General features: G+C 48.5%; 1 protein-coding gene across 7 annotated transcripts; it reads right to left on the bottom strand.

Moving 5' to 3' along the window:
* Positions 1-800: 800 nt before the first annotated feature.
* On the bottom strand, positions 801-27,075 carry USP49 (ubiquitin specific peptidase 49). Of its 7 annotated transcripts, none has more exons than XM_058423485.1 (8): positions 27,060-27,075; positions 17,350-17,524; positions 11,589-11,714; positions 9,295-10,684; positions 7,776-8,058; positions 4,517-4,625; positions 3,367-3,572; positions 2,517-2,819 (listed from the first exon to the last, which is right to left on the bottom strand). In XM_058423485.1, the coding sequence occupies exons 4-8, from the start codon at positions 10,654-10,656 to the stop codon at positions 2,653-2,655; spliced, it is 2,127 nt and encodes a 708-aa protein (XP_058279468.1). In that variant the 5' UTR covers positions 10,657-10,684; positions 11,589-11,714; positions 17,350-17,524; positions 27,060-27,075; the 3' UTR covers positions 2,517-2,652. The 7 variants fall into 7 exon arrangements, with proteins under 7 accessions (XP_039941700.1, XP_058279468.1, XP_058279470.1 ...); XM_058423487.1 differs by lacking the exon at positions 27,060-27,075 and having other exon boundaries at positions 2,517-2,769; positions 2,800-2,819; positions 17,350-18,311; XM_058423489.1 differs by lacking the exon at positions 27,060-27,075 and having other exon boundaries at positions 2,517-2,769; positions 2,800-2,819; positions 3,518-3,572; positions 17,350-18,311.
* Positions 27,076-27,711: the final 636 nt, after the last annotated feature.

Genomic DNA, 27,711 nt, shown 5'->3' with positions numbered 1-27,711 from the left:
CTGGGATCCCTGAGCTCCTCTACCTATAAAACTAGGATGAATTCCAATAATTTATTCTAGCAGAGCCTAAAATTGAGATTTTCCTGGATCTGCAGCAGGATTTTGTGTATTTTGGTTAATCTTTGGCTGCCATTCAGCACCACCTGAGCGGCCTGGCTGCAGTTCCAAGGAATTCAAGGAATATTCTCATTTTCTTGATGTGGGAGTTGACTTCCAGCAGAATTCCTGGCAGGGAGGACACCCCAAAACAAAGAAGGAGCCTCATCCCAACCCTGCAGCAGCCAAATTAAAATCAAACAGCACCAAAAATCCCAAATGCTGCCGCATCCAAGGAAAAGCTGAATACCCCAGGAACCTCACAGTGCTGGGAAAGGCAAATTCAAGAAATTCCTTCCCTATCAGGGCAAATTTGAGCTCAAGTCGCTTGGAGAGGCCACTGACACCTTTAATTTGACTTTTCATCTTCTCTCTTTCCCAGAACCTGCTTTGCTCCAGAATGAATCCATCAAGCACAAACATTTCTAATTCTTTCTGGAATATCAACTTTTCCCTGGCTGAGCTCATTTTCCTCTCCCAGGATCTCAATTTATCCCGTTGTATTGTGGTTAATTGGATTATTGGCAGCCTCAAAAATTCCCTCCCCAAGCCATTCCTAAGAAATCCTTCCAGACACTGCTACGTTTAGGGAAGCAAAACCAAACCTTTTTTTTATTAGCACTGTTGCAAACTGCCTGATCTCAAAAACAAACAAACAAACCACACCCCGCCCCCAAAAAAAACCCCAAAACCAACCCCCAGAATATGACCCCAAAACTATATTTAATTGTTCAAAAGGACATTTCTTTTAGGCTCAGAAAGCAACATCTTGAGCAGAATATGGGAAATGGGAATTTTTCTATGACACAATCCAAGTTTTTTTGCTTGCTGTGCTCACTTTTGCCCAAGGACAGGAGGTTAAAATTCCCAAGAAAAAGTGGGATTTGGGAGCTTCCCCCCACCCCCCACAATAACAAATGTTGGCAGGTTGTGTTTACCTGATGAAACAAAGGGAGCAAAAAGAGAGGAGGAGAAACACTTGGAAAACTTCCCCATCTGAAAACTGAATTAAACACAAAAACAAACAAACAAACAAAAAACCCCCTTCATATTTCCCATTATTTTTAAGAAAATAACCCAGATGAACAGACAGCAGGTCTAATATTCAGATTTAAATGTGAAACGTGAACAGCCAAGCCCCAAAATTACAAAAAAACACACCTGAGGTGCAACTGTAGGCTGAAAAGTGACTGTAACTAGTCCAGCTAAGGCTCTGTTTTCCCACAGAATTCCAAAATCCATCTGATTCCAGATCCAGACTTTGTGGGTTTGGAGCTTTTCCAACTCCACGTGGAATCTGGGATTTCACATGCCTCCCCTTGGGTGGCCCTGCAGGAACAAAGACCTCCGAGGCTGGCACCACCCCTGTGCCAACCTCAAGAAATGACATTTCTCGCGGATCTTTCACCCAAAACCCCCATTCCCCTGAGGAAATGCAGCTACATTTGTCCAAAAAGAGAATTTGCCTCCCCAGCTCCAACTTCTGCTGCCACAGCTCTTGGAAACTGTTCCCAATCCCAGGTGATGCCTGCAGAAACCTGCAGCACGGGTTTTGGGTTGGCTGCCAGATGTGGCACTCAGGGACATTCCTGGGAGTTCAAATGCATTTTTTGTGTGTTAAACCCCATTTTTGGGGGTTCAAACACTTTGTGTGTTAAAACCCATTTCTGGGGGTTAAACTACATTTTTTGTGTGGTAGAACACATTTTTTCTGTGCTTAAACACATTTATGGAGGTTAAAACCCATTTCGGGGGGGGGTTTAAAACCCATTTTTGGTGTGTCAAACCCAACTTTTCGAGGGCTACGACCCATTTTCTCCACAGCAGAACTCCATGAAAATCCCGCTTCTGAGGGAATTGAGCTGCCAGCTAGATCAGCCCTGAGCAAATCCTGGAATGTGGCACAGCCGCAGTGCCACAGCCACACAGAGCTGCTGGCAAAGCTTCACCCAGGGCGCAGAAATTGCTATTGGGGCAGCAGAGGAGGAACTGAGAAGAATTTAAACATTTTTTTCCAGCAGGAACAGCTCTGGGAGTTTCCCTGGGATTTACCAGACCACTCAAGGGTACTGTACCTGTTCCTCTTGGAGCTGGAGCTGGATCAGGATTTTTAGGGATTGAAGGGTGTTGATCCAGCTGGATTCTCCCATTGCCAGCTTGGGCTCATTCCTCTTTGATAGGGGATGAATGAACAGCATCAAACTTTATAGTTTCATTTTTTTTTTGAGCTGAAAAGACACTCAAACCCCAAGATTCTGCCCCAAATCGGAACTGCCCAGCTCCAGAAGGTTTTCCAAATATCTTGCCCTGATCCCATCCCTGCTGTGATCCCGTCCCTGCCATGATCCATGCCCCGATCCCTTTCCTGCCCTGATCTCTGCCCTGATCCCGTCCCTACCCTGATCTCTGCCCTGATCCCGTCCCTACCCTGATCCCCTTCCTGCCCTGATCCCATTCCTGCAGTTTTCCCTGCAAAGAAGGGGAAGATGAACACCAAAAGTTCCCCAAAAGAAGCTGGGAATGTCCCCTCATGGCAATGTCAGTCTTGTGTCCTTGTCACTGGTTTTGGGTGGCAAAAACCTGAGCTTGGAGTTGTTTTTCTGGGATTCCTGCTTTGTCCTGCAGCGTTCTCTGAGTGTAGAAGAGGATGTAGGCCTGGGTCTTGCACACCTCCTCCACACTACACACATTCCGTTTGGAGTCATTGCAGTGCACCCAAAAACCTGGGAAAAAAGGGAGAGAAAGAGTTCTCAGCTGAGGCAGGATCCCTGTGGATTTTGGAACCGCTCAATTCGGCAGCCAAAAATCCCCCGGGGCCGGGCAATGTGTGCAGCCAGGAAGGCAGAGCCTGTCCTGATCCAGCTGCTGAGATCTCCTAGCCCCCTGCGGATGTTAGTCAGGAATAGTTCCTGTTCTTCCAGCCTCAAAACACTTTCTATTCATCTCCTTGGTCCTTAGGATTCAATCCTGAGCAAAGCCAGCTGCAGCAGCTCATCGGAGCAGCTCTGCCTGGCAGAATGAATAATTCACACCATTCCCAGGAAAACAAAAACCACCAACCAACCAACCAAAAAACCCACACAAAAAATTACAAAAAAAATTTTAAAAATAGGAATACGGGGGTGGGGCGGGAGCGGGGGAAACAAACTACTAAAAGACATGGAGGGGGTCCCAAGGAATTGGAATCCTGGGGAGGGATCCCAAGGGAGGGGAAATCCTGAGGGAGCGAAGAGGATTGGGATGGGATTTGCCCGTCCCCAGCACACGCACCTCCCTCCGTGTTGCAGCAATAGGCTGTGCAGTGTCCTGAGCCAAAGCCCTTCCCGTGATGCATCACCACAGCTGAGAGGTCATAGACAAAGGTCTCTGTGGCAAGGGAGGGCAGAGAGTCCAGGCAGCAGTAAGGTTCCATGTTTAATACCTGCTCAAAGAGAACACGGACCCCGATCTTCTCGCGGTGATTGCGCTCAGACCACCTGCAAACACAAATCCCACGCTCAGCGCTGCTCAGGGCTGGGGGGGAACTGCTCAGCATCAATAAATCTTGGAGATTCACCCCAAAATCCCCTGCAGACACCCCTCACACACACAGAGCTCCTGCTGCTGCTTCCGTGCTTAGTTATAGTTGGGGTCTCCTCCTGGCACTGATGATTTTAGTTTTACGTGGGGTCTCTCCTGCCACTGGTAATTTTTATTTTAGGTGGGGTCTCCCCCTGCCATTAATGATTTTTGGTTTAGTTCGCATCTTGTTCCTTCATTGATAATCTTTACTTTAAGTGAACTCTCCTTCTGCCACTGAGGGGTTTTGTTATAGATGAGCTCTCCTGGCATTGATGGGCTTTGTTTCAGGTGGGGTTTCCCTTTGCCATTAATAATTTTTATTTTAGGTGGGGTCTCCCTCTGCCACTGATGGTTTTTGTTTTAGGTCAGGTCTCCTTCTGCCATTGATGATTTTTATTTCAGGTGGGGTCTCCCACTGATATTTTTTGTTTTAGGTGGAGTATTTCTGAGCCAGATTTTTCCTCTTACCACCTTTAAAATCCTCGGTTCTACCAATAGCATCCCCCCCTCCCACACCCAGTCTAACTACTTTAGACACCTGTTCTAAGATTTTGAGCTTATTCAACAGGTAAAGAGCCAATACTGGCACTGAATTCTCTCCATATCCCATCTTCACCAAATCTTTCATCAGCTTACTGACTTCTCCTTCCAAGCTGCCTGCAAACTTGAGTAAAACCCAATGAAATTAAGGATTAATATGCACAAAATATTCAGTTGTGGCAGAAAACCCCTGTTTGAGGGAGTTTCACAAATCTGATGGCTCAAAAGTCACACAGCTGCTTTTAGCAGCAATGGAGGGAAGTTAAAGGCCCACTTTTGGCCACTATTTCCCCCAAAAATTCAGGGCCCAGTGCCTCACCTGAAGCGTTTAAGGTGCAGCCGAAGGACCTGAGGTAGTCTGTAGATCAGCAACTGCTTTTTAGCTTCACTCAGAACAAGAGGTTTGGGAGAAGATTTTCGCCGTTTGCCTGCCAAAAACAAAAAACAAAAACAACAACAACAACAAAAAAATAACCACCAAGGCAAAGATTATTAGGATCCCCAAAAAGAAAAACCAGCACAACAGGGTGAACTCTTTGTTTTTTCCCAGCACGGGGATGGCCACAGGAATAAACATTTCTGCATTCCTCCAGAACTTCTGTGGGATCCAAATTCTCCCTTCCCCTCATCACACAAACATCTGTCACCTCTGAGCTGTTCCTTCTGGAAAAAACACCAGGAATATTGAGCCAAAGATATCCTGGGCTGCAGCAGTTCTAGCAGGTGAATCCCAGCCCACAAATACTCCGTATTTTATTCTCTCTGCTGCGCTGAAGAGCATTAAAAAAAACGCTCCCAGCAACAGCAAAGCTGGAAAAGAGGAAGAATTCCTCCCTACTCTTCCCAGGGATTCTTCTTCCCAGGAAAGGCTGGAGCAGAAGGGGACAGGTGGCTCTAAGAGCTCCCAATTAGGACTGTAGCTGTTAATTACATTTGTGCCCCTCTCCTGCAACAGCTAGGACAGCAGTGCCCTGACTGCTCCTGGCACTTGGGGCCTTTTCCATGACTCTTTCCAGCAGGAAAATGCTTCCTGAGCCATTCAGGATTCCTTAAAAGTCATTTAGAATTCCTTAAAAGCCACTTAAGAATTCCTTGGCCGTTTAGAATTCCTTAAAAGCCATTCGGAATTCCTTAAAAGTAATTTAAAACCCCCGAGCCATCTAGAATTCCTTGAAGGCCATTCAGAACTTCTGAGCCCGTCAGTATTCGTTGAAAGCCATTCAGAATTCCTTAGAAGCAATTCAGAATTCCTTAAAAGAAAAGCCACTTAAGAATTCCTGAGCCTTTTACAATCCCATAAAAGCCTTTTAGAATTCCTTGAAAGTCATTTAAAATCCCTGAGCCATGTAAGTGCCCAAACTGACATGGCAGGGCCAAAAAAATGACACGGCACAGGCAAAAATGGCACATCAGAGACAAACAGTGACCTGTGAGAGCCCAAAAATGACATGTCAGTGCCCAAAAATGACATTTTAGAGCCCAAAAATGGCATGACACAGCCAAGAACTGACACATCAGAGACCAACCAGAGCCCAAAGGAGCCAAAGCCACCATCAGGAGGTGTCCCCTGAGTGTCCACTCCCCTGAGTGCTCTCTCCCCTGAGTGCTCACTCCCCCGAGTGCTCTCTACCCCGAGTGCTCCCCCTGAGTGCTCGCTCTCTCCCTGAGTGCTCTCTCCCCCGAGTGCACACTCCCCGGAGTGCTCTCTCCCCCCGAGTGCTCTCTCCCCCCGAGTGCTCTCTCTCCCCCGAGTGCTCTCTCTCCCCCGAGTGGACACTCCCCGGAGTGGACACTCCCCGGAGTGGACACTCCCCGGAGTGCACACTCCCCGGAGTGGACACTCCCCGGAGTGCACACTCCCCGGAGTGGACACTCCCCGGAGTGCACACTCCCCGGAGTGCACACTCCCCGGAGTGCACACTCCCCGGAGTGGACACTCCCCGGAGTGCACACTCCCCGGAGTGCACACTCCCCGGAGTGGACACTCCCCGGAGTGCACACTCCCCGGAGTGCACACTCCCCGGAGTGGACACTCCCCGGAGTGGACACTCCCCGGAGTGCACACTCCCCGGAGTGCACACTCCCCGGAGTGCACACTCCCCGGAGTGGACACTCCCCGGAGTGGACACTCCCCGGAGTGCACACTCCCCCGAGTGGACACTCCCCCGAGTGGACACTCCCCGGAGTGGACACTCCCCGGAGTGCACACTCCCCGGAGTGCACACTCCCCGGAGTGCACACTCCCCGGAGTGCACACTCCCCCGAGTGGACACTCCCCGGAGTGGACACTCCCCGGAGTGCACACTCCCCGGAGTGCACACTCCCCGGAGTGCACACTCCCCCGAGTGGACACTCCCCGGAGTGGACACTCCCCGGAGTGCACACTCCCCGGAGTGCACACTCCCCCGAGTGCACACTCCCCCGAGTGCACACTCCCCCGAGTGCACACTCCCCGGAGTGCACACTCCCCCGAGTGGACACTCCCCGGAGTGGACACTCCCCCGAGTGGACACTCCCCGGAGTGGACACTCCCCCGAGTGCGCACTCCCCCGAGTGCGCACTCCCCGGAGTGCGCACTCCCCCGAATTCCTGCCCCCCCCCCAGATCAAGGGCCCACTCCCCTGAGTGTCCACTGCCCTGAGTGCTCTCTCCCCTGAGTGCCCGCTCCCCTGAATGCTCTCTACCCCGAGTGCTCTCTCCCCCGAGTGCCCGCTCCCCCAGACCAAGGGCCCGCTGCCCGCTGGGACCATCCTGAAGCTGGTGACGTCGGGGGAGGGGAAGCCCACCACCATCCTGACCAGCACGCAGGCGGGGGAGGGGGCGGCCAAGCCCCCCACCATCCTGGGCATCAGCAGCGTGTCCCCCAGCACCACCAAGCCCGGGACCACCACCATCATCAAAACCATCCCCATGTCGGCCATCATCACCCAGTTGGGGGCTACCGGTGAGTGGGACCCCTCCCCAAATTAACCTGAGCCCATCCTGAGACCCCCACACCATCCCTGAGAACCCCAAACCATCCCTGACCCCTCTGAGACCCCCAAACCATCCCTGAGACCCCACCCAAACCATCCCCATGTCGGCCACCATCACCCAGTCAGGGGCTACAGGTGAGTGAGACCTCTCCCCAAATTAACCTGAACCTATCCTGAGACCCCCAAACTCCCCCAATCCCTCATCACCACCCAGTGAGGGACGGGGGGTGACCCCTGTGACCCCCTGTGTCCCCCCCGTGTCCCCAGGTGTCACCAGCAGCCCCGGGATCAAGTCCCCCATCACCATCATCACCACCAAGGTGATGACCTCGGGCACCAGGACCCCCGCCAAGATCATCACGGCTGTCCCCAGGCTGGGCGGGGGAACACGGCCAGCAGGGCGTGACGCAGGTGAGGGACACCTGGGGACACACCTGGGGACAGTGGGGGGGTCAGGAGGTGACAGGGGAGGGGTTGGGGACACTGAGGTGACAAGGAGGAACCCAAGCAGCAGGAGCAGCCAGGAACAGGAGCTTTCCCAGGCGCCACTACACATCTGCAGCCCTGCCGGAGCTGTCCCTGGCAGGGGACAGTGGCACTCACTGTTGCACTGGTCACAGGCATAGATCCTCCCCTCCAGGGCTTCTGTCTCGGTGAATTTGGCCAACATCTCGGTGAGCATGCACTCAGCCTGGGTCACAGGCACAATCCCCTTCTCCACGGAGTGGTAACGCTCCGGGAATTCCAGGGAGAGGTCCCAGAAGGGCTCCACGGTGTTGGATTTATAGTTGCACGTCCTGCAGGTGACCTGGCAAGGGACACACAGGGACACCCAGCTGGGTGTGGAATCCTTTGAACCACTCAGTGGAATCTCCAGGGCCTTGCCCTGGAAGAATATAATACAGAATCACAGAATTCACAGAATTACCAGGTTGGAAGACAGCTCCAAGACTGAGTCCAACCCAGCCCTAACACCTCAACTAAACCACGGCACCAAGTGCCACATCCAATCTCCCTTTAAACACACCCAGGGATGGTGACTCCGCCACCTCCCTGGGCAGACCACTCCAGTAATTTATCAACCTTTCTGTAAAAAACTTTTTCCTAATATCCAACCTGTATTTCCCTTGGCACAACTTAAGACTGTGTCCTCTTGTTCTGTCAATGGCTGCCTGAGAAAGAGACCAACCCCCACCTGACTACAGCCACCTTCCAGGAGATTGCAGAGTGATAAGGTCACCTCTGAGTCTCCTTTTCTCCACGCTAAACAGCTCCAGCTCCCTCAGCCGTTCGTCACAGGGTTTGTGTTCCAAGCCCCTCACCAGTCTCGTTGCCTCCTCTGAACACACTCGAGTGTCTCAACGGCCTTCCTAAACTGAGGGGCCCAGAACTGGATGCCTAGGCTGAAAGAAAAGACTTCCCCCGTGGTGCCTTGCAACACTACGTGATCCACCACCGTTTTGCTCTCCCCAGATGTCCCTAGTTCTCATGGTTTCTCCTGTCCTTGTTTCCCCATCGGCTGTGATATCCCTCGTGGCCCGCCCCATGTCCTATAGGGCACTGCCCTTTGCCCTGCCCTTTGCACCGCCCCTGTGCCCTCAGACCATTGGTGCCTGACCCCTATTAAACCTGTGCACACCTCTGATATTGGTCTTTAGTCCGTGATTCCCTTTGCTGTGTTGGAATAAACCCTTGCTGGAATTGATCATACTGTGGGGAATGAAACATTTCCAGCAAGGAAACAGCACAGGAAAAAGAGATCAGACAGCTCCACAGGCACTTTCGCCTCCTACAGGAACCCTTGTCAAGTACGTTCAGTGTCTCTTGTGCTGGCAAAAAAAAATGCAAAGGCACCTTAAAAACACATTCAAAACCTAAAACCAGGGACTCAGCACTTCTGTACTTGTGCAGGTTTCGTCCCGAAGTGGCACAACTGAAGTAAATTTGTGCTAAATGTGACAAGGATGGAAATGGTGACATCTGCATAGTGACCCAAGGGATTGTTTTTTCCTCAGGAACTGGGAATTCCTAAGCCACTCCTAAATGGATCCTCAACACACAGAGCCACTGCTCCTCGATGTGAACGTCTTCAGCTGATCACTGTGGAAAACCAATTCCATACCTGACTGAGCAACTGCCCATGGAAAATGGTGTTGACCACCTTGAGGACCTGCTTGGTGAGCTTCCTCTGTGAGAATGGGATGAGGATCCTGCGCTTGGTCCCCTCAGACTCCAGCTCCTGCTGGACCTTGTCCAGGAGCTCACAGAGGAATTCCTGAGCGTCCTGCTGGTCGTAGCCACGGAAGGCCGGGATCAGGCTCCACACGGAGTGCAGCATGGCAAACGGGGACACCAGGGCCCACTTGCCGGACCACATCACCCTGAACAGGGTGTGCAGCTCATGGCAGAGGGAAATGTGTTTTGAGCTGGGCTCCTTGGGCTGGATCAGCTCCAAACTCCGGCTGATGGAGGAGCCCCCGTTCAAGCTGGCTGGAGAGCTCTGCGTGCCGGACAGTCCCACCTCGTCAGGTTTCCCTGGCTCATTGGCAGCAGCCCCATTTGCCAGTCTGCCAGGCATCCTGGCCCTCCCGTTGACAGTTTTAGCTAAAAGCTCTTCCGTTTCACAGAGATCAAGCGTCAAGAAACATTCTCGGAACTTCTGGAGGTGGCTAAGCACCTGCAGGATGGAGTTCATGTAACAAGTGTTGCCCAGGTTCCTCAGCCCTGTCACCCCAGGCGTCATCAGGGGCTGGCGGCGGATGGAGTAGAACTGCTTGAATCTGCTGCTCTGCACCTGCCCTGAGGTAGGGGAAGCTGTGGCCACCTCCCTGAATTTCCTTGGGATCAAGCTCTCCCTGTGCACATGGGACAGCAGCCTGGCGCTTTTCCTCGGGGGAGTGTTGGCCAGCTCCTCCAGGAACTGCCTCTTCATCTCCTGCCGCCGCTGCCGAGCCGCCTCCTTCTTCTTCTCCAGCTCCTGCATCTGTTTTTTCTCCTTCAATTTCAGCTGTCCCCGGGAGCTCTTGTGGAACCAGGTGCGCAGAGCCCTCGCCAGCAGGGCCTGGCGCCGGTGCCACAGAGCCACCAGCATCTGGGACTGGCCCTGAGGGCTCCTCCTCCTCCAGGTGTCCTTCGCCAGCACCACAGAGCGCCGTGTCCTCCCGCTCCTCTGCCCCTTGATGGCCAACAGTGAGCTCCTCAGCAGCTTCAGGTCGCCCTCAGGGTTGTCATTGAGGACGTAATCCTGGCAGAGGTAACAGAAGACGTAGAGGTCATGCACTTCCATGGCCAAGGGGTGCCGTGTCTCCTGGAAGTGCCTCAGGGCGTGCTCCTCGATGTAGCGGCCACAGGCCACATGCGAGCACTTGAGGCAGGCCCAGAGAGACTCAGTGGTGTGGCAGTCCACACACTGCCACTTCTGGGGGTTCAGGATCGAGTGGTCCTGGGCGAGTCGTAGCCGCCCCACATGCTTGCATCTATCCATGTCTCACAGGAGGCGTCGCTGCTCGGACCTAAGGGGGCAAAAAACGCCAGGAGAAGGATTTTAGTGCCGTGACACACATTTGAAATCTTCTTGTAGGGTCACTGGAAAGGGGCCTGATTGGAAGGGTTAGGGTTAGTATCATCAAATCTGACTCCCAGTCCTGTAAAGTACACCCCAAATTCCCCACGTTTGCATCTATCCACATCTCTCAGGAGGCATCGCTTCTCCAACCCGTGGGGGCAAAGAACGCAAGGAAAGGGATTTTAGAGCTGCAATGTGGATTTGAAATATCATTGCAGGGTTATAGGAGGCAGTCTAAAGGATCATCAAATCTGACTCAGTCCTGCATGGGACACCCCAAATTCCCCACATTTGCATCTATCCATGTCTCACAGGAGGCGTTGCTGCTCCGACGTGCAGAGGCAAAAAATGGAAGGAAAAGGATTTTAGACCTGCGACACGCATTTGAAATATTCCTGTAAGGTCATGGGATATCCTGATTGGAACGGGGCAAAAAGGATCATCAGATTTGCTTCCTGGCCCTGCACAGGACACCCCAACTTCCTCATATTTGCATCTTAATCTTCCAATTACAGCTTCAGGTAATTAAGTCTTTTACCCGAAGCTTGCTCCCTCTCAATTCACTTCTGTTCACATCTCTCAGGGCCTGAGACAGTGAGGTGCCCTTGATTCCCAGGCCTGGAGAGGAATTGTTGTGTCTGACCAAAAGGAGAAAGCAGCAGCCAACACTGCGTATGGAATTTAGTTATACACTGAAGAATTGCAGGATTATAAATGTATGAACAATAGAAAAGCTAAAATCCTAAGGCATCAGTTTGATCAAAGATTCCCAGTGAATTGTGGATCCCTTGTTGCAGTTCCTCCGAGGTTCTGAGGGCAGTCAAGGAGGTCAGAGCACCCAGGCTACTCACGGAGTGCAGCTCACACATCCTTTCATCCGCCACGCTGCGTCGCAGGAGTGCGGCAGCCCCATCTTCCCACGGATCCTGGAGAATTTAATTACTGGGAAGTCCTCACTGCCTGGCAGCTTCAAAGCCCTGAAGAGAGAGGGAAAGTATCCTGGTGATGCACAGAAACCAACCCTGGAATGCTGGCACATCATTAACCTCTGAGTGCAGAACTCATTTGTTCCAGAAATAATTCTCTGGAATTACTCCCAGGATCTCAAATTCTTAGATGTTGAGACACGTCACACACAAAATTCCATTTCATTCTCTTTTTTTTTTTTTTTTTTGGGGGGGGGCGGTGTCAGAATCTGCTGATCACATGGAGCCTTCTTCATGGTGAGGCTTTTGTAGTGGATGACCCAACATATGGCAGAGGGAAAAAATGGGAGTAAAAAAAAAAAAGCACAGGAGGAAAAACGTGCCCCTCCTGTGATGACTTGGATTTTTGGCTGCTTCGATCGCTTGGTGACAGACAGGGGGGGAGAAGAAGGGGGGAAGATTAAAAAAGAAAAGCTGTGCTGAGTTAAATTTCATTTCTAGGTGGTTTTTCACACAATAAAAAGGAAGCAACGAGGAGCTGGCAGGTGCGAACTGCACCAAAATAAGAACCACACAGAAGAGAAAAACGGGGGCAGGGGGTGGGGGGGAAACAACAAGTAGAAGAGACTGGAAAAACAAATCTGAATTGCGTTGGTTACACAGGGACCTGGCACACAGAATAAGTGGTTAAAATATCACTTTATGAAGTGCAAAGTTTAATGCTTGCCAAAGCTTTGAGGCAGGGATTGAGCCCTCACCTGCATGGGAGAGCAGGGAGCTGGCCAGGCGAAGGAAATGCATTTTTAGTGGCCCCAAATGACAAAAATTTGCTTTAATTGCCACCTTTATCAGTGCTATTGCTGCTGAGGATGGAATCTCAGAGAAAAAAAATCGTAGCTATTTAGTTCTTTCTCCTGGACTCCACTGAAAGCTCAAGTGGCCACTTCAGCACCCAAAAAACAGTTGAGGTTTTTACTTAAACCAGCTCAGAAATTCCCATGTCTTCCTTGGACTGGGCTCTTCCCCTCCCAAATCCCAGGACGGGGAAAGGATTTTGGAAATTCTCACCTAAACAAAGAATTGATTTGGTCTCTTTTTTCCAAGTTGGAAAAATCCCTTCCCCACCTTTCTCCTTTCCTGAGCTTTTTTCTCCTCTTCCCTCTTAATTTTCCTCCTCAGGTGTGGATATAAAAGTCATGGAGTTTTCTTTAGAATCCTGTCTAGCCTTGGTGAGAGCAAGAGGCAGAAATTCCAGCTTGCAGGAGTGCATACACTGTGATAATACTGACAGCCTTCATTTACATAAAAGAATACTAATTATGTTTTATCATCAACATCTGTGATTCTGCTCACTGCCATATGCGACAGACAGTGTGGGGAATTTAACCCTTCAGCCTCGCCAGCATACCAGAATTGTACTTTGGAACAAAAAGTAGGCCTAAAACACACAATTTTTTCGGGATTCATCAAACAGCGGGTTGCTCAGAGGCTCTGTGAAGTCTCAGCACTCAAAACTTCCAAAAAACATTGTATTTATCTTCAATTCCCAAGGAGGAAAGGCTGCTGGGTTCAGCAGGATACCAGGCTCCCAGGAAATCACTCCCACAGCAGATCCACGGAATTACAAAAAACCAAAAACAGATTAAGAAATCATGTTTGACAGCACAGGAGATAAATCAGAAGCCTTTTGTCAACTGTTCTGGCTTTCCCTGTGCTGGGCCGGGAGATTTCCCACTTGGAAAAGGAAAGAGATTACGAACACCTCAGTCAGCTAACAAAGCAGCTTTGTTATGTCTAAATTCAGGAATTCTCAGCACAAGAGCACCTTTGATGCTGCATTTGATATCCCCCCCCATCTGGTTCTCTTTACGTATCCACTGATAATTCTACAAATCCAAGCCGTAACTGCATGCGCATCTGAAAGTTATGAAGAAATTGTGTTTATTTAACCCCAAAGCACTCGAATGAGAGGTTTTTCATTGAGAGTAAAGCTTCTCCACCCACCAGGCTGCAGAGCTCTTCTTCACGTTCAGGAATTTTCTTGCTGACTCATATTTTTGACTCTTTTCATGAACAGAAAAAAAAAACAAAAAACAAACAACAACAAACCAAAAAAAACCAACCAACCAAAAATATTGGAATCAACTCTCACATGTTCCAAAGGCAGCTGGAGCAGCTGCAGGTCCAGCCCTGCACCATGGAGTGAAATAAATCCCTGGAAAGACTGGCACAGGACTAAGGAGATTTTCCTCACTTTTCCAAATGTACACAAACACTTTACCACAATCTCCTCCCAGGAAACAGAGAGCTGCAGCTCTCAGTGGGAATTACAAGGCTGGGATTAAAGGAGAACAGGATTTCTGAGTCAGGAGCTGTAAACACAGGCACAAGGTGAGGGCAAACCAAACCTCGAAGAGATCACAGGGCTGGAGCTGCCTCAGAGATCCCAAATTGCTGCCGTGGATGGGACAAGCCATGAGCAACACTGGGATTTAAGGATGGGGAATGAACACCTTAGATTTGCAAAGCTCTGGAAAGAAACACTAAAGAGCTCTGCTCTTCATAATTATCAGGTTTAACTATTGGGTTTGCATTTCCTTTAGGTTTTTTCATAAAAGATGATTTTAAGGAATTGCTATAAAATCTTCCTTTTCTCACCTACTTGGATCTTTTGCAGAGAAGGGCTGAGGAAGGAAAAGAGGGAGAAGGGAAAAGAGGGAGAAGGGAAAAGAGGGAGAAGGGAAAAGAGGGAGAAGGGAAAAGAGGGAGAAGGAATCATTTGGCTGCTCTGCGTGGAGATGGGGAAGGAAAAGAGGGAGAAGGAATTAACTTGGACTGCTGCAACCCACTAAAGATGAGTAACACTGAAATAAAATAACAGGGAATAAAAGCAAAATAGGGGTATTACTTCAGCTAATAACACTTTAGAGCTTGTTTGAAAACTTCTCACCTTGTAAATCACTTGAACACTGGGGGGCAAGCCCCACTTTCTTGCCTTGCATGGCTCAGAATCCTGGAAAAAAACTCACGGCAAGATCCTCTAACAGCTCCCAGAACCAAATGTAGCAGAAACAAATTGGCTGCTGCCCCTAAAAGAAAACACTCGAGCTCATTCTGCTCCTTTGTGCCATTGTTGCACATTTGGAACCTGATTAAAGCCATCTGCAGGCATCTGGTGACAACAGCTACTTTCTTTTTCTAAATAAATCTACAAGAAGCCAGAAAACCAAAAGTCCAGGGACCAGGAGATGTGCTGGATGTTGAACCCTGGAATCATGCTGCTTTTATTTGCCCAAAAGGTGATTCCAGAATAAGTAAGAGAGCACAAACTTGCGGGAATCATCTGCCAGGACAGGTGTGAAGCTCAGATTGAAGGATTTTTTTCACTCATTCCTTCATCCCTCTCCTGGGAATGGCAGAAGTGAAGCAAGGAACCTTTGGGAATTGGTGCCACATTAAATAAAGCACATTTGCTTCTCTCTCTCTCTTTTTTTTTTTCCTTGGTTCCATCAAAACTAAGTAAGTAGACAGAATTTGGTCAAATCATAGTGACAGGACAAGGGGAATGGCTTCAAACTGAAAGAGGGAAGGTTTAGATTGGATATTGGGAAGAAATTCTTCCCTAGGAGGGTGGGGAGGGACTGGGATGGAACTCCCAGAGAAGCTGTGGCTGTCCCAGGACCCCTGGAAGTGTCCACGGCCAGGTTGGAGCAGTCTGGGATAGGGGAAGGTCCCTGCCCTGGATGAGCTTGAAGATCCTTTCCCCAAACCATTCTGGGATTCTGTGGAACATGTTTAAAAATCCTGGATGCAAAACCCAAGCACTTCCCACCCTCCCACCCAAATAAACCATTTTTTATGTGGAACTCTCCAATTTCTGCTGCAAACACTCCAAAATGGAAATCTGGAGATCAGCGAGATCTCCAAGAAATCTAGAAAAAAGAACTTTCTTCCCCTGATTGTTTTCACCTCCCTGTTTGTGAGGCACCAATTACTGAACCAGATGTGCAAATGCAAACTTGTCATCTGAGCTGCCCAGAAAACAGGGAATAAAATCCTGCTCCAACATCCCTGTTCCAGCTCCTGCAGGAGCTGGAACAGGAGCCAGCCACAGCAAAATCATTTATTTTCTGGAATTCCAGAATCACTGAGGTTGGAAAAACTTCCAGGATCATCAAGCTGTGCATGATCCCCACCCATCCCTGGAGTGTCACATTCCTTAGACACCTCCAGGGATGGTGACTCCAAACCTCCCTGGGCCACCCCTTCCATGAGAAATTTCTCCTGAATTCTTCCTTGCCTCCCAAAGACACCAGAAAGAACAAATTTTTAAGGAAAAAAACCTTCACATAACTGATACTCGGCTAGAAAATCGGAATTGCTGCTGCAAGGAAGGAGTGGCACCACCGCACCCTCTTTTCCCCTGTCCTTAGAGACCCTTGTTCTCCAGAATTACTCACTCGGAACATGGAAAATACTCAGGAGAAGAGGCAGGAATCTCATTTTCCTGTTCTTTCTCCAAAAATCCAGCAGGTTTTCTTCCTTTTACTCCTCTCCTTCAAACCCTGCTGGGGTCAGACTTGCAAATTCCACCCCCGAGGAGCAACAGTGGCCAGAGAGATTTGTCAGAGAGATTTTTCCAGAGAAATTTTCCCAATTATTCTGGAGCTCTTGTCCTGAAAACTCTCAGCTTTCTATCCCAAAATGGCAGCTTTCCCCCTCTCCAGGCTGACACAACAGCCAGCTGGGTTTATTAACAAGGAAAAAGTGGAAAAATAACAAGGAAAAAAAGAGGAAGATAAATCCTCCACCTGGGTATCACCAAATCCTGAAAATTCCCAACTTTCCCCATGCCAGGAGGAAGGTCAGGATCCTACAGGAGCCACGAAGGAATTCCTGCTGGATTCAGCTGCTGGACACAGGAAGTGGAGGACTCCACAACCCATCCAGCTGTGACAAACTCCAGCTTTGCCCACAAGGGAGCTTGAGGAAAAAGGGATTTTCCTGCCAACTTCCTCAGCAAGTTCAGGTTTATGAAGTTCTCCCAGTTAATTCCAACTCTGGAAGCATTAAACTCTTCCTGGAAACTCCCAAAATCCACTCTAGGCTCAAAACTGGAATTGTCAGGAAACAGTTTTCAAAGAAATATTGAAAAGTAAACAAAACCCCAAAAAAATAGCCAAAACCCCCAAAGTTTTTGGATTAGGAAAATCCTATTCTCTGCATTGGCAGCATTCCTGGTGGGAATAGACAGGATTTCTGCAGGATTTGACTGTCTGGATCCTGTCAGGAAGCTGAAGTTGCCAGATTTTGGCCCATCTTTGATTTTAGAGCGCAAGAAATACAAAACCAAAACATTTTCAGGTCCAACCTCCACATCAACCAAACTGCTCCAGCTGCTCCAGATAAACTAAGTTCTCGGGGAATGGAATCCCAGGGATGAAGAACCTCTTTTCCTTAAAACTCTGGAATTCTGACTTTAGAGAAGCCTTTAAGGTCTTCAAGACTGCTTTAAATACAACTTTGGGCTTTGTGTAAACCGGAATGTGCTGTTACCACACCTAGAGTGAAAAGAGAATTAAGTACCCCCATTCCTAAAGGCTGGTATGGATAAAATAACCCAATCCTGCCTTTTTTTGCTGCTCCTGGGGAACCGGTGGAGCTGCACTACTCGAAAATCACCTACCTCTGCTTTTCCTGGTGAATTCCAAGGAATCAGAGAAGGCCCCAAACTCCTTTTGGGTTGGTTGGGAGAGAAATTTATGACTCCACCAAAAGCCTTGGTCTCTTCCAAGAGCTGGAATTCCACACACAGGGCTGCACGTGTGTCTTCTATTCACACCCCTTCCCGATGAAGATCCCTGGGAATGGAGCAGGGTTTGGAAATAATCATGGAAAAGGCCAAGAGGAGGTGAAATCCTTCAGTCCACAAAGGAATGAGTCGTCGTGCGTTTGCGCTGCCATGCGAGTTTGAAGTTTTTAAAATTTCAAGTCTTTTAAAGATGACGTTTTCTCACTGGAGAGGTGAATCAAAGTGCCTAAAACCTCAAGTAGCTGTATTTTTCATTTCTACCTCTTGACTTCAGCTTTAAAACTCCATTTCCAGGTAAAATATTGTCTTTACATTCCTTAGAGTCACTGAAAACAAACAAACAAGACCCATACCCTACGGATCCCTGAAAATGTGGGAATTTCTATTTAATGATCGTGGATGTTAAGCAGCATTGTTAAAATGCTATTTATGTCATAGTTCACAGCTGTCTAGAAGTTAATTTCTCTATTTATTCCAGCACATTAAATGCCTTCTCCCCTTTCTTTCCATCCAGGTTTTATTTTTGGGATGGCTTTTGGAAGGGTCAGTAAAAGCTGGGAAGCAGGAGCAGAACACAGATCTGGCCATTAAAACAATTCACAGCGTTCCTGAGCAACTCCAGTGCTCCTGGACCTGTCCAACGGGAAGGAATTCACAGCAATTCCCTGCCTCTTCCATCTGGAGAAGCCTGAAGCAATTACAGCAAAACCACACCATTGGAATTATCAGCCTGGAGCAGGAAAAAGAACAATTAGAACAGGCTGAGAGCTGATTCTGACCGATAAAAAGTTCTGATTTCACTTTATAACCGGCTTGGCACAACCCAAGAATTCCCAAAGAATTCTGTGTCCAAGGGGTGACAACAGCAGAGAGTGATGTCCCATATCCTGAAGTTTGCCACCCAAACTTCCCTCCTGGAACAGCTCAGTTAGAGCAGGGAGGAGAGGAACTTTAAGGGCACAAAATCAACAGCACTGACTCCAAATCTGCTGGAAATTCACTTTTTTTGTGCCCCCATCCCCAATCTGTCAGGATACCCATCAAACCCAGCATCTTTGCTTAATTTCACACTTCCCACTGCCCAGGGATCCTGTTCCAGGGATTTGTGCCCACAGAATAATGAACCAGGGACAGGGTAAACCAAATCATCCCAAGGTGACAGAGCAGGACCAGAGATCAGCAGCCTTCCCTGAGATTCCCATCTTCCCTGCCTTATCGTTCCTTTAAATCACAGCCAGCCACACAATTCCCTACATTTTCCAGCCTGCTGAGAGCATTTTTGCTTTTCCCCAATGCTCTTGAACCATTATGATCCCACTCAGCACATCCCATTTGTCACTGATTGTCAGGAAAACAACACATCCAGAGTTGAGGTTCACAGCAACAGTTCACAGATTATGGACTAAAAATACCTAAAATCAGCCTTTTCACAGGGAAAATCCTACTCCAATCTCATCCAGCTTCCCAATCACAACAAAATCCAACATCATTTTGGACTTGATCACCTTAAAGGTCTTTCCCAGTTTCAACGATTCCACCTCTGCTAAGGCAGAGCCAGTTACATTTTGACCTCAAGCACCTTCAGCATTCCCAAACCTGATTAATTCTGCCTCAAACCCCAAGGAACTTTAATGAAACAAATCCCAAAGCCCTCCATGGCACAGGGACGAGGGAAAGTCTGGCAGCTCTAGCACCTCCGGCTGCCGCAGGGATCCATGAGCAGCTGAGGAATTTGGCAATGGAATCCCAGCCTCTCACAGGATCTCTTTGTGACACGCACAAAGAGGGATTACTGCACAGATCGAACACTTGCTGACTTCTGCGGAGTCCTCTGCTGCTCTTTTTGGAACAGAACTCGGATCCATCCTGGTAAACCTCCGGCGGATTAGGAAGGAGGAACCGTCCCAGGAGTGGATCCACGAGCCGGCAGTCACAGCCAGGTGTCAGAGCCATCTCAGAGGCAAAAACGCACCAGCCAAGCCCAGCAGGCTGCGCCTGATTCTCTCCCCAGCCAGAAGGAACAGAGCATTAAAGAGGAGGGCACGGTTCCACAGGCTGGGCTTGGAGCAGAGAAGGAGCCTCTGATGGGTTCAGGATCCCGAGACAAAAATACTGTCGGGTTTTGCCAGCCTTCTCCATAATTTGCTTTGCCTTCACCTGTCAATCAATTATTTGGGGTTTTTAACTCCAAACGAGTGGGGCAGAACAGCAGAAAATTTTCTGTGGGTTTTGTAACACCAGAACACTGTCTCTTGGTTTTATAGCAGCAGGAAATTTTCTGTGGGTTTTATAAATGCTGTGAATTGGTAAAAAATGAGTCAATTACAGCCATTTATCCGATTTATCCAAGCGCAGTGAGAATTTTGGTGTTTGATTTCTCTGCCCAGCAAACCCCAGGTGCTCCATGGGATTTCTGTACAGGATCCGTAAGAATTCCCACGTTCCCACATGGAGAGTGCTGCTGTAGGCCCCACTCTGGAAACAGAAAATTTCTGAGCTGTCCACTTGGACCCTGGGGCTCCAGCAAGGGCTTCTGTGTTTTCTTGCCAACAAAGAATTAAGTGATATACACATCCTCTTCCCCTGCTCAGCTGCTGGGCCTGGTTTGTGCTGGGAAAAGCCAACCTACGCAGCAATCCTCGCTCTTCCTCAGTGTCCAAACAGGGATCTGAAGTGGCACAAATAAAACTAAAATTCGTGTTTTCAGCCCCAGCCTCGCCCAAGGCTTGTGCTTCTATTTTTTCGTACAAAAGGAAGAATTTCGCTTGCTCAAATCTACCTTGCCCTGCCATCTCCTGATGGAATTATTCCTGATTTGCATATTAGGAATCCTGCTTTGGCTGAAATCCACCCCCCCCCCCTTTTTTTTTTTCCTCTGAACTACAGGATGTGAGTGGTGCCTTTGTCCTGCCCACAAACCGAGGGCAGAAGCAGGACCCTTATTTGTGAACTCTCAGGTTGTTAATCTTCCTTAAGAACTGCAGATCAAGCCAGGCCCCATTCTGCAGCATCTGTTATTTTAATAAATTATCCTCCTAAGAGGTTAAAGTTCATCCCTTCAATTTGTCCCGAGATGAAACAACAACAGAACAAGGAGAGTAAAAGAGGGAGAGGTAAACTTGGGTTTGATGACACAAAAAGCTATTCCTAAACTGTTCCAATTTTAGGATAAACAGGGTATTTTCTTCCTTATTCTGACTCATTTCCACATTACCCAAACCGTCCGGGGAAGTACAGAAAAAGAGCAGAACAAATTTCAAAGGAGATTTTTTTTTTCCTTTTGAAAGCCACTTGCTGTTTCCACTCTCCATCATGAATATTTTATTTCCTCCATATAAACTCTGGTGAGCAAGATCTTCACCCCTGCTCTGATTCAGGTGAATTTACTATTCTTAGTTAAATAGGTTTGCTTCTAGTCTTAGTCTCATGACAGATTAACTCCTGACTGGTCGGATTATGGATTTACCACTGGAAGTAAATCACTTTTGAATTTGAGTTATAGCTATTAGTTCTTTCTAGCTCAGCTGAACAGCTTTTAGTGCCTCCTTTGTGTTTTTGAAAGAATGATTAAACATCATTAAATCCAAGCTCGGGGCTCTTTCTCACAACTCCAGGGAATAAACAGCTGATTTCAGGTTGTTTTTCTTTTAAGAATAGCTGAGTTTTACATGGATTTTTTTCAGCATAATTAATGCCATTGCAAATCTAGAATGTTTGTCCTTAAAATTAAAACGTTTTTTGTGCATGTGGGGTTTTAAAGGACGTAACCCCCACTTTGTTCTCCTCACAGATCAACCTGCTCTTCCCACATGATACTGCCATTATTCTTCTCCAGCTGCAGAGGACACAAAAAATTCATAGAATCACAGAATATCCTCACCTGGAAAAGACCCACAAAAATCATGGAAGTCCAAATCCTGACCTTTATACAGCAACCAGCAGACATTTAAACATGGTTTGCTCCTACATGAAACTTGAAATATTCCAAATATGACACCAGCAATGTCCCTGCCACCAGAAGAAGCAGCCACCTTATAAGAGGAATCTCAAGAACAAAAATAACCCCACCTGTAACAGCCATGGGAGGTCACTGGATGCTGAAATCTAGCACTGAGACCCCCTCATCCCAAATCTAGGGGTTTTAAATAACACAGCCCGAATTTCAGTTAATTCATCTTAAAGCAGCCCTTTGAGCAGCCATAACATCTCAATTATTTAATTTTTCACTGTTAATGACTTGAAAATCCCTTAATACATCCAAAATCAGACTGTGCTGTTCAGTTCTACCAACACACACAAATATATATCCAGATATATTAAAATATATCCCTGGATTTGTATAACTCAATCCTTACACCCCTCCCTCCACCCAGAACCCTGATAAATACCCACAGTGACTACAAATGCAAACAAAATTAATCAATAAAACCCATGAACTCTTCATTCCATGAGTTACATCTGAGAAGGGGGGGGGGTTCCATGCCCAATTTTATTTGCTGAAGTTCAGTACATGAAGAAATTATTTCGTTCTGGGGGACCCCAACACAGAACTGATCAATAAAAATATAGTAATAATGTTTGAGATAGGAATCAGCTGAAACAGCACTTTCTTCATTAACACAGCACTCGTTATTTAACCTGCAGCACAAGGTGCGGCTCTAAACCAGCTGAAATTCCTGGATAAAGTAAATTCCAGCACCAGGCAAGAACTGGAATAGTTCCAGCACATCCAAAGAGAAGATTTACAAGAGCATGGAGTGACCAGACCAGAGGCAATGGATTTAAACTGTCAGGGAACAGGTTTAGATTGGATATTAGGGAAAAATCCTTCCCTGAGAAGGTGGGGAGACCTTGGCAAAGGGAGCTGTGGCTGCCCCATGATCCCTGGAAGTGTCCAAGGCCAGCCTAGATGGGGTTTGGAGCAACTTGGGATGGTGGAGGGTGTGTCCCTGCCCATGGCAGGGTGTGGTAGTGGGTGAGCTTTAAGGTCCCTCCCAATCTAAACCATACTGGGATTCTATGATTTAATACCAAAAAAACGCAACCAACCAACCACAACAAAAAACCAACCAACCAAACAAACAAAACCCCAACCAACAACAAAAACAAAAAAAACCAAACCACCACCACCAAAACTCCAACGCTCCATCCCTGGCTGCACCCAGAGTGGAGGAAAAAGTGTGGGTTTTTTTCAGCGCATACTGTGAGAGGTTGAGAGTGAAAGTTTTTGTGGTCTACACCCCCCTCCCAACAATTATTTCCTTTAAAATCCAAGTTATTTAGCAATTCCAGCCTTCTGGGGGGATTTCCATGCCTGAGGATGTGCTTTTTTCCTTTGGCCTTTCAGTCAGCAAACTCCCCACAACCTCTGCAAAAACATCTCCTTAGTCAGAATCTTTCTTTAAATAGTCCATTTGTTATGACTGACACATTACAAGACACATTTCAGAGGAACTTGGAGCTGTCACATCCCTGGATTCCAGCTCTGGTCTCTATTTGAAAAAGCAGCTGAAAGCTGAATTACAGAGCCAAGCAAAGAGACGATAAAAGCGCGAGGGCATGGGGAGGAACAAGAAAAGCCCCTGGTTTTCAGATATTCTTTACTTCGTCAGCAAACCAGACTTCTTGGTGAACTACAGCATAATTAGCTAATTAAAGGAACCCACCTAGTGAGTGCCCTTTCAAAAATCTCAAGGTGTGTCCCGAAAATTTACCTTTTTCTGAGGGATTTTAGCAGTTTTGTCACCAACTGGAGGTGTAAAAGCTCACGTGCTCTTCATTACCACCTTGCAAGCTAAAAGCTCATTAACAACAATTAGGAAAAAATATAAACTTTGCAGCTTTGTGTTATTTTCTGCCTACTATAGACATTCCTTAATGCTGTTGCAAAAAGGGATTTTTTTTTTCCCTTTCATACCCAGCAGAACAGTGGGTTTTAATCTGAGTTTTCTTCAGTGCACCAGGATAGCAATTACAGCAAATAAATAATCAGCTGTAGTTCACCTAAAATTCCATCCCAAAGACACTGGCAAAGGGCAGAATCTCACCTCCGGTTTTACCTCCCCTCCCTTATAATCTGTTTTGTTTTCATGGAGTGTTCTGGCTGCTCTGTGCTGGAATTCCCTGGCTCCTGAGCCACAAAAGCCTCACCTGGTTCATCTTCTAGCTAAAATCTGCTAAAACCCCAAAGTGAAGAGCACCTGTGAAACATCAACCAACAACCTCAGCCCTGCGTGGGATTTTTAAATTCTGTTTAACAATTTGGATTTGCTCAGCAGCCTTAGGAGCAAAAATTCATTAAGGGTTTCACAGTAATGAGGATCCTTTCTTTCAGGGGCGCTTTTTTCTAGACGAGAGCCTGAGGCGAAGGGTTTGGGAAAGGTGAAGGGGTTTATGAGTATCAGGCTGCTGAGATAAAAACATCTCCCAAGGTTTCATTCCCCAAAGGGAAAAAACAAAACAAAACAAACCAAAAACCAACCAACCAAACAGAAAAAAACAAACAACCGAGCAACAAACCCAACCCTTGGTGAAACATCCAAGCTGAAAACCACAAAGGTTGTTTAAACAACGTGAGAAAACTTCTCTTTCTCACCGGAGAGGATCCCTGCAGAAAATAAAGTGTTGGAGGGGGATCTTTGGAACAACCCCATCTTCCCATTCCTCCTGACCCTAACTGCTCCCAGTTACAGGCAAAGTTCTCAGACAACTCATTTATTATTTCCCTGTTTATTTATAAAAACTTTAAACCAAACCCCACCGTTTTGTTTTGCTTCAGAGCTGGGGTCAACTTCAGGAAACCTTTCACACTTCCCCAAAGCTAAAAAACACTCAGGAAGGAATCCACACTTACACACCAGCAACTGAATTTCGTAGTATTTTTTAGAATTTTGTACTATTTTGAAGCATTCCCATTTGCTAACTATTCTAAATCAAGCCATTAACGTCTTCTGAGGGCTGAGAAAACAGTAAATTTCACTTTACGAGTCCCAGCAGAAGCCCTGTGACATTTCAGTATAAAAACAGTGAACGAATGGAAAAAAAAGGCCAAGAAAAACAGGATCTAAAAGGTATTTTCAGTCTTTTATACTAAATAAACCCCTTTTGGTGCTGAGAAAGTGTTTCTTGTCATGTGTTTGGAGGTGCTGAAGACAACACAGGCCTGCTTAAAAATAATAATTAACAAGTGAGTGTGTTTTAGCACTGAGAAAAACAACCTGCAGCATGTGATGTGGCCAGAGCTGCAGCAGCCACAAGAAATCCTCAGAAAAAAAAAAAGACACCCAGAACCTGAATACACCTTTTTCTGACCCCACTGAGCAATTGCCACCAATTCCTTCCCAACCCCCAGCCCATGAGGCTGATCCCAAATTTCTCCATCCTCACAAGCCTTGGACCACACGGAGCTGGAATCTCGGCAGGAGCTGCAGCAAGAGATTCCCTCCTAACAATCCTTGGATACACAAAAGCCAAACAAATCCCCATTTTGGACTTTCTGGCTCTTTTCTAGCCCCTAACCCATTGCACGTGTGACTACTAACCAAGCCCTGCTCCTGAATGAGTAAAATTCTCTTGTAACAAACCCAAACTTACACAAAACCCAGAATTATTTCACGCTGGAAAAATCATCTGCCGACTGCAAAACACCCTTTTCCACTCGGCGTCAGCTCGTATTCATTGCAAGAATGATCAGGGGAGGAATAAATGCACACTTACGGTTTGCTGAAAGTTTACAGACATCAAATGCTGCTCATGCCTGGCACATCACTCCCAAATATCTGCACCCAGCCCATTCTCAAGGCAATTAAAAACACCAAATAAAACTCCAAACGCTTTTGTTGCCTTCCTCTTTTGGGGTTTTTAAAGATCACCCAACCTCTCCGACCCTGGATAAACCACAGGAGCTCTACGAGTGCAGCTGCCCAAGGCAAAGCAGCCAAATTTCAGAGAAAATTCTCCATGGGGCAGCTCCCAACACTTTACAACAACTCTTATTTAATCCAAGTTTAATCCACACTGCTCAAATCCACACAGTTTTTACTTCACAATTCTACTAGTTTATCCTCTCTCATCCTCCAGCTCTTTTTCCCATCCTCATTCCCCCACCCCAGGCACGTTTCCTCAGTTCCAGCAGCAACTCAGATCTCAGCTCCCTTCCCGAACACCTTATTTTTGCTTCCAGCCCCCCAAAATCATTCCTTTTAATGCGCTGTTTTCTGCCTTTCATCCTCACAAAAACAACTGATTACTCCGGGAAAAAATCCCGCTGAAATCAATCAGTTTTCCCTGCAATCACCACCTCTTTCCCTGGGCCCCATTGAGCATCTCCCCCGAGGCAGCAGAGCGTGGAAGCACCAAATTTTTGCATCCTTTCACACCAGACAAGCCCAGCCACCCCAGGCATCCCGCCCTGACTAAAGAGTACTGCAAAGAACCCTGCAAAGTAGAGACAACTTCCCACTCTCTCAGCTCCAGTATTTCGGGATAACGGGACGCTTTCCCCACGCTGTGCGACCTGCAGTTGTTTTGACGAAAGGGATCAGGCTCGTTCCCTACGTAAAGCGATTAATGGGCGCATTTTCCTAAAACTAGCAGCTTTTCCAGCGCTGGATTCCCGTTTGTAAGGGCTCGGTTATCCCTGATCCATGATTCCCGTGGCTCCGGGAGTCTTCGTGGCAAGGGGTTACCACTTTGGAGGCTTAAAAAGGGGGATTTTGGAGCAGTTTTGCTGCCTGGAGCTGACCCCAAGCCCACCCCGGGTCAAGTTCAGCTCTTTCCCTCTCTTGGGGACACAAACGGACGGTTTTTTGGTTTTGTTTTTTTTCTAAATAAACACAAACCCGCACCAATTTTCCCCGTTTTCATGTCTTCTCATTGTTCAACCACGCTCAGCACGGAGGTTTAAGAGGAGTTTATAAAGGGATTTTTCCCCGCTCCCAGCGAAGCCACGACCCCCAGCACCTCCTCACGGTCCCGGGGATAGGGGAGCGTGTGGGGAGAGGGTCCCAGGAAGGGGAGGCAGGAGGGGGTGGAAGGGGGTTTTGGGGATTTTAGAAATGGGGTCATGGGGAGGATAAAGGGGGGGGGGGACTCTGGGGAGGTGGGCGTCGATGCCAAGGATGGGGGGGGGGGGGTGTTTGAAATATGGAGAGGGGAGGATATTCCCTCAACAAAGGGAAAGTTGCGGAGCCGCCGAGCCCGGCGCGGGGGTCCCGCCCGCATACAAAGGCGGCGATCCCCGTGGTGGATGAGGGGGAGGGTAACGTGGTCCGCCTCAGCCCCACAACCGCACCACGGAGGGGGGGGTCCCTTTGAGGGGGGGGCACCAAAGAGCCCTCCTCTCCTCCTCCTCAGCCCCCATATCGCCCCACCCCTCTCTCTCTCTCTCTGCCCTCAGGAGGGGTCGCGTCCCGTGTGTCCCCCCCTTCGCCCCTCCGTCCCCTTTATTTACCGCCATCACCAGCACGCGCGAGCTGTCACCCAGCGCGAGACGCCCCGGCCGGCCACGCCCCCTCCATTCGCCGCCGCGCCCCGCCCCGCCTTTCCATTGGCTGGAGCCTACATCACTCAACGCCAACACCCACCTTCCTCCCCGCCGCTTACGCCAATTGCTCAGCGGGACACACACGCTAAGAGCGCGGATATTTACGCTGTTTGCGTAGTGTACGCACCCGGCTGGTGTAGCGTACGCCGCGGCGGACTGAGAGGCGTCGGGACGTACGGAGTCTACGTAGCCGGCAGGGGGCGCTGTTCAATGGGCGCCGGGAGGGGGGGGCGGGACGGCGCTGGTTCGAGTCCCGCCCCCACCCGTGACGTACCGGGCTTTGTGAATCGCGGGGCCGAAGTTCGGTTGAGGCACGGAGGGTAAATAAGGGTGTCTCGGAGACAAAGAGGCTCTTAAAGGGGCGGCGCGGGGCCCCACGACGGGGTGGCGTAGGGTGCGAGGTGTCCCACGGGGGCCCTGAGGTGATGGGGGTGCTGAGGTGATGGGGGGGCGCACCCCATGGGGGTCCCGGAGGTGATGGGGGGCACAACGGGGAGGCTGTGAGGGCTTTGAGGTGATGGATACCTTGCGATGGAGATCCTGAGGCAATGAGGGAGCACTCCAGGAGGCCATGGGGTGAGGGGAGTGCCAAGGGAGTTCTGAGGTGATAAAGACCCTGAGGGGATTGGGGGAACACCTTAAAGGGTCCCTGAGGTGATGGGGAGACCACGAAGAGGACTGTGGGGGCTCTG

Source organism: Hirundo rustica, chromosome 24 (genome assembly GCF_015227805.2).
Source record: "Hirundo rustica isolate bHirRus1 chromosome 24, bHirRus1.pri.v3, whole genome shotgun sequence".
In the NCBI taxonomy this organism is placed as follows: Eukaryota; Metazoa; Chordata; class Aves; order Passeriformes; family Hirundinidae; genus Hirundo; species Hirundo rustica.
This window is presented reverse-complemented; position numbering and strand designations above follow the sequence as displayed.

Bases quoted from the DNA above. Each gene is read 5' to 3' on its own strand.
- USP49 (XM_058423485.1), bottom strand. From the start codon at position 10,656: ATGGATAGATGCAAGCATGTGGGGCGGCTACGACTCGCCCAGGACCAC. The intron at 8,059-9,294 runs GTATGGAATTGG...ATATTCTTCCAG, and splicing joins ATGGGCAGTTGCTCAGTCAG to GGCAAGGCCCTGGAGATTCC. The intron at 4,626-7,775 runs GTGAGTGCCACT...TGTTTTTGGCAG, and splicing joins TGCCTGTGACCAGTGCAACA to GCAAACGGCGAAAATCTTCT.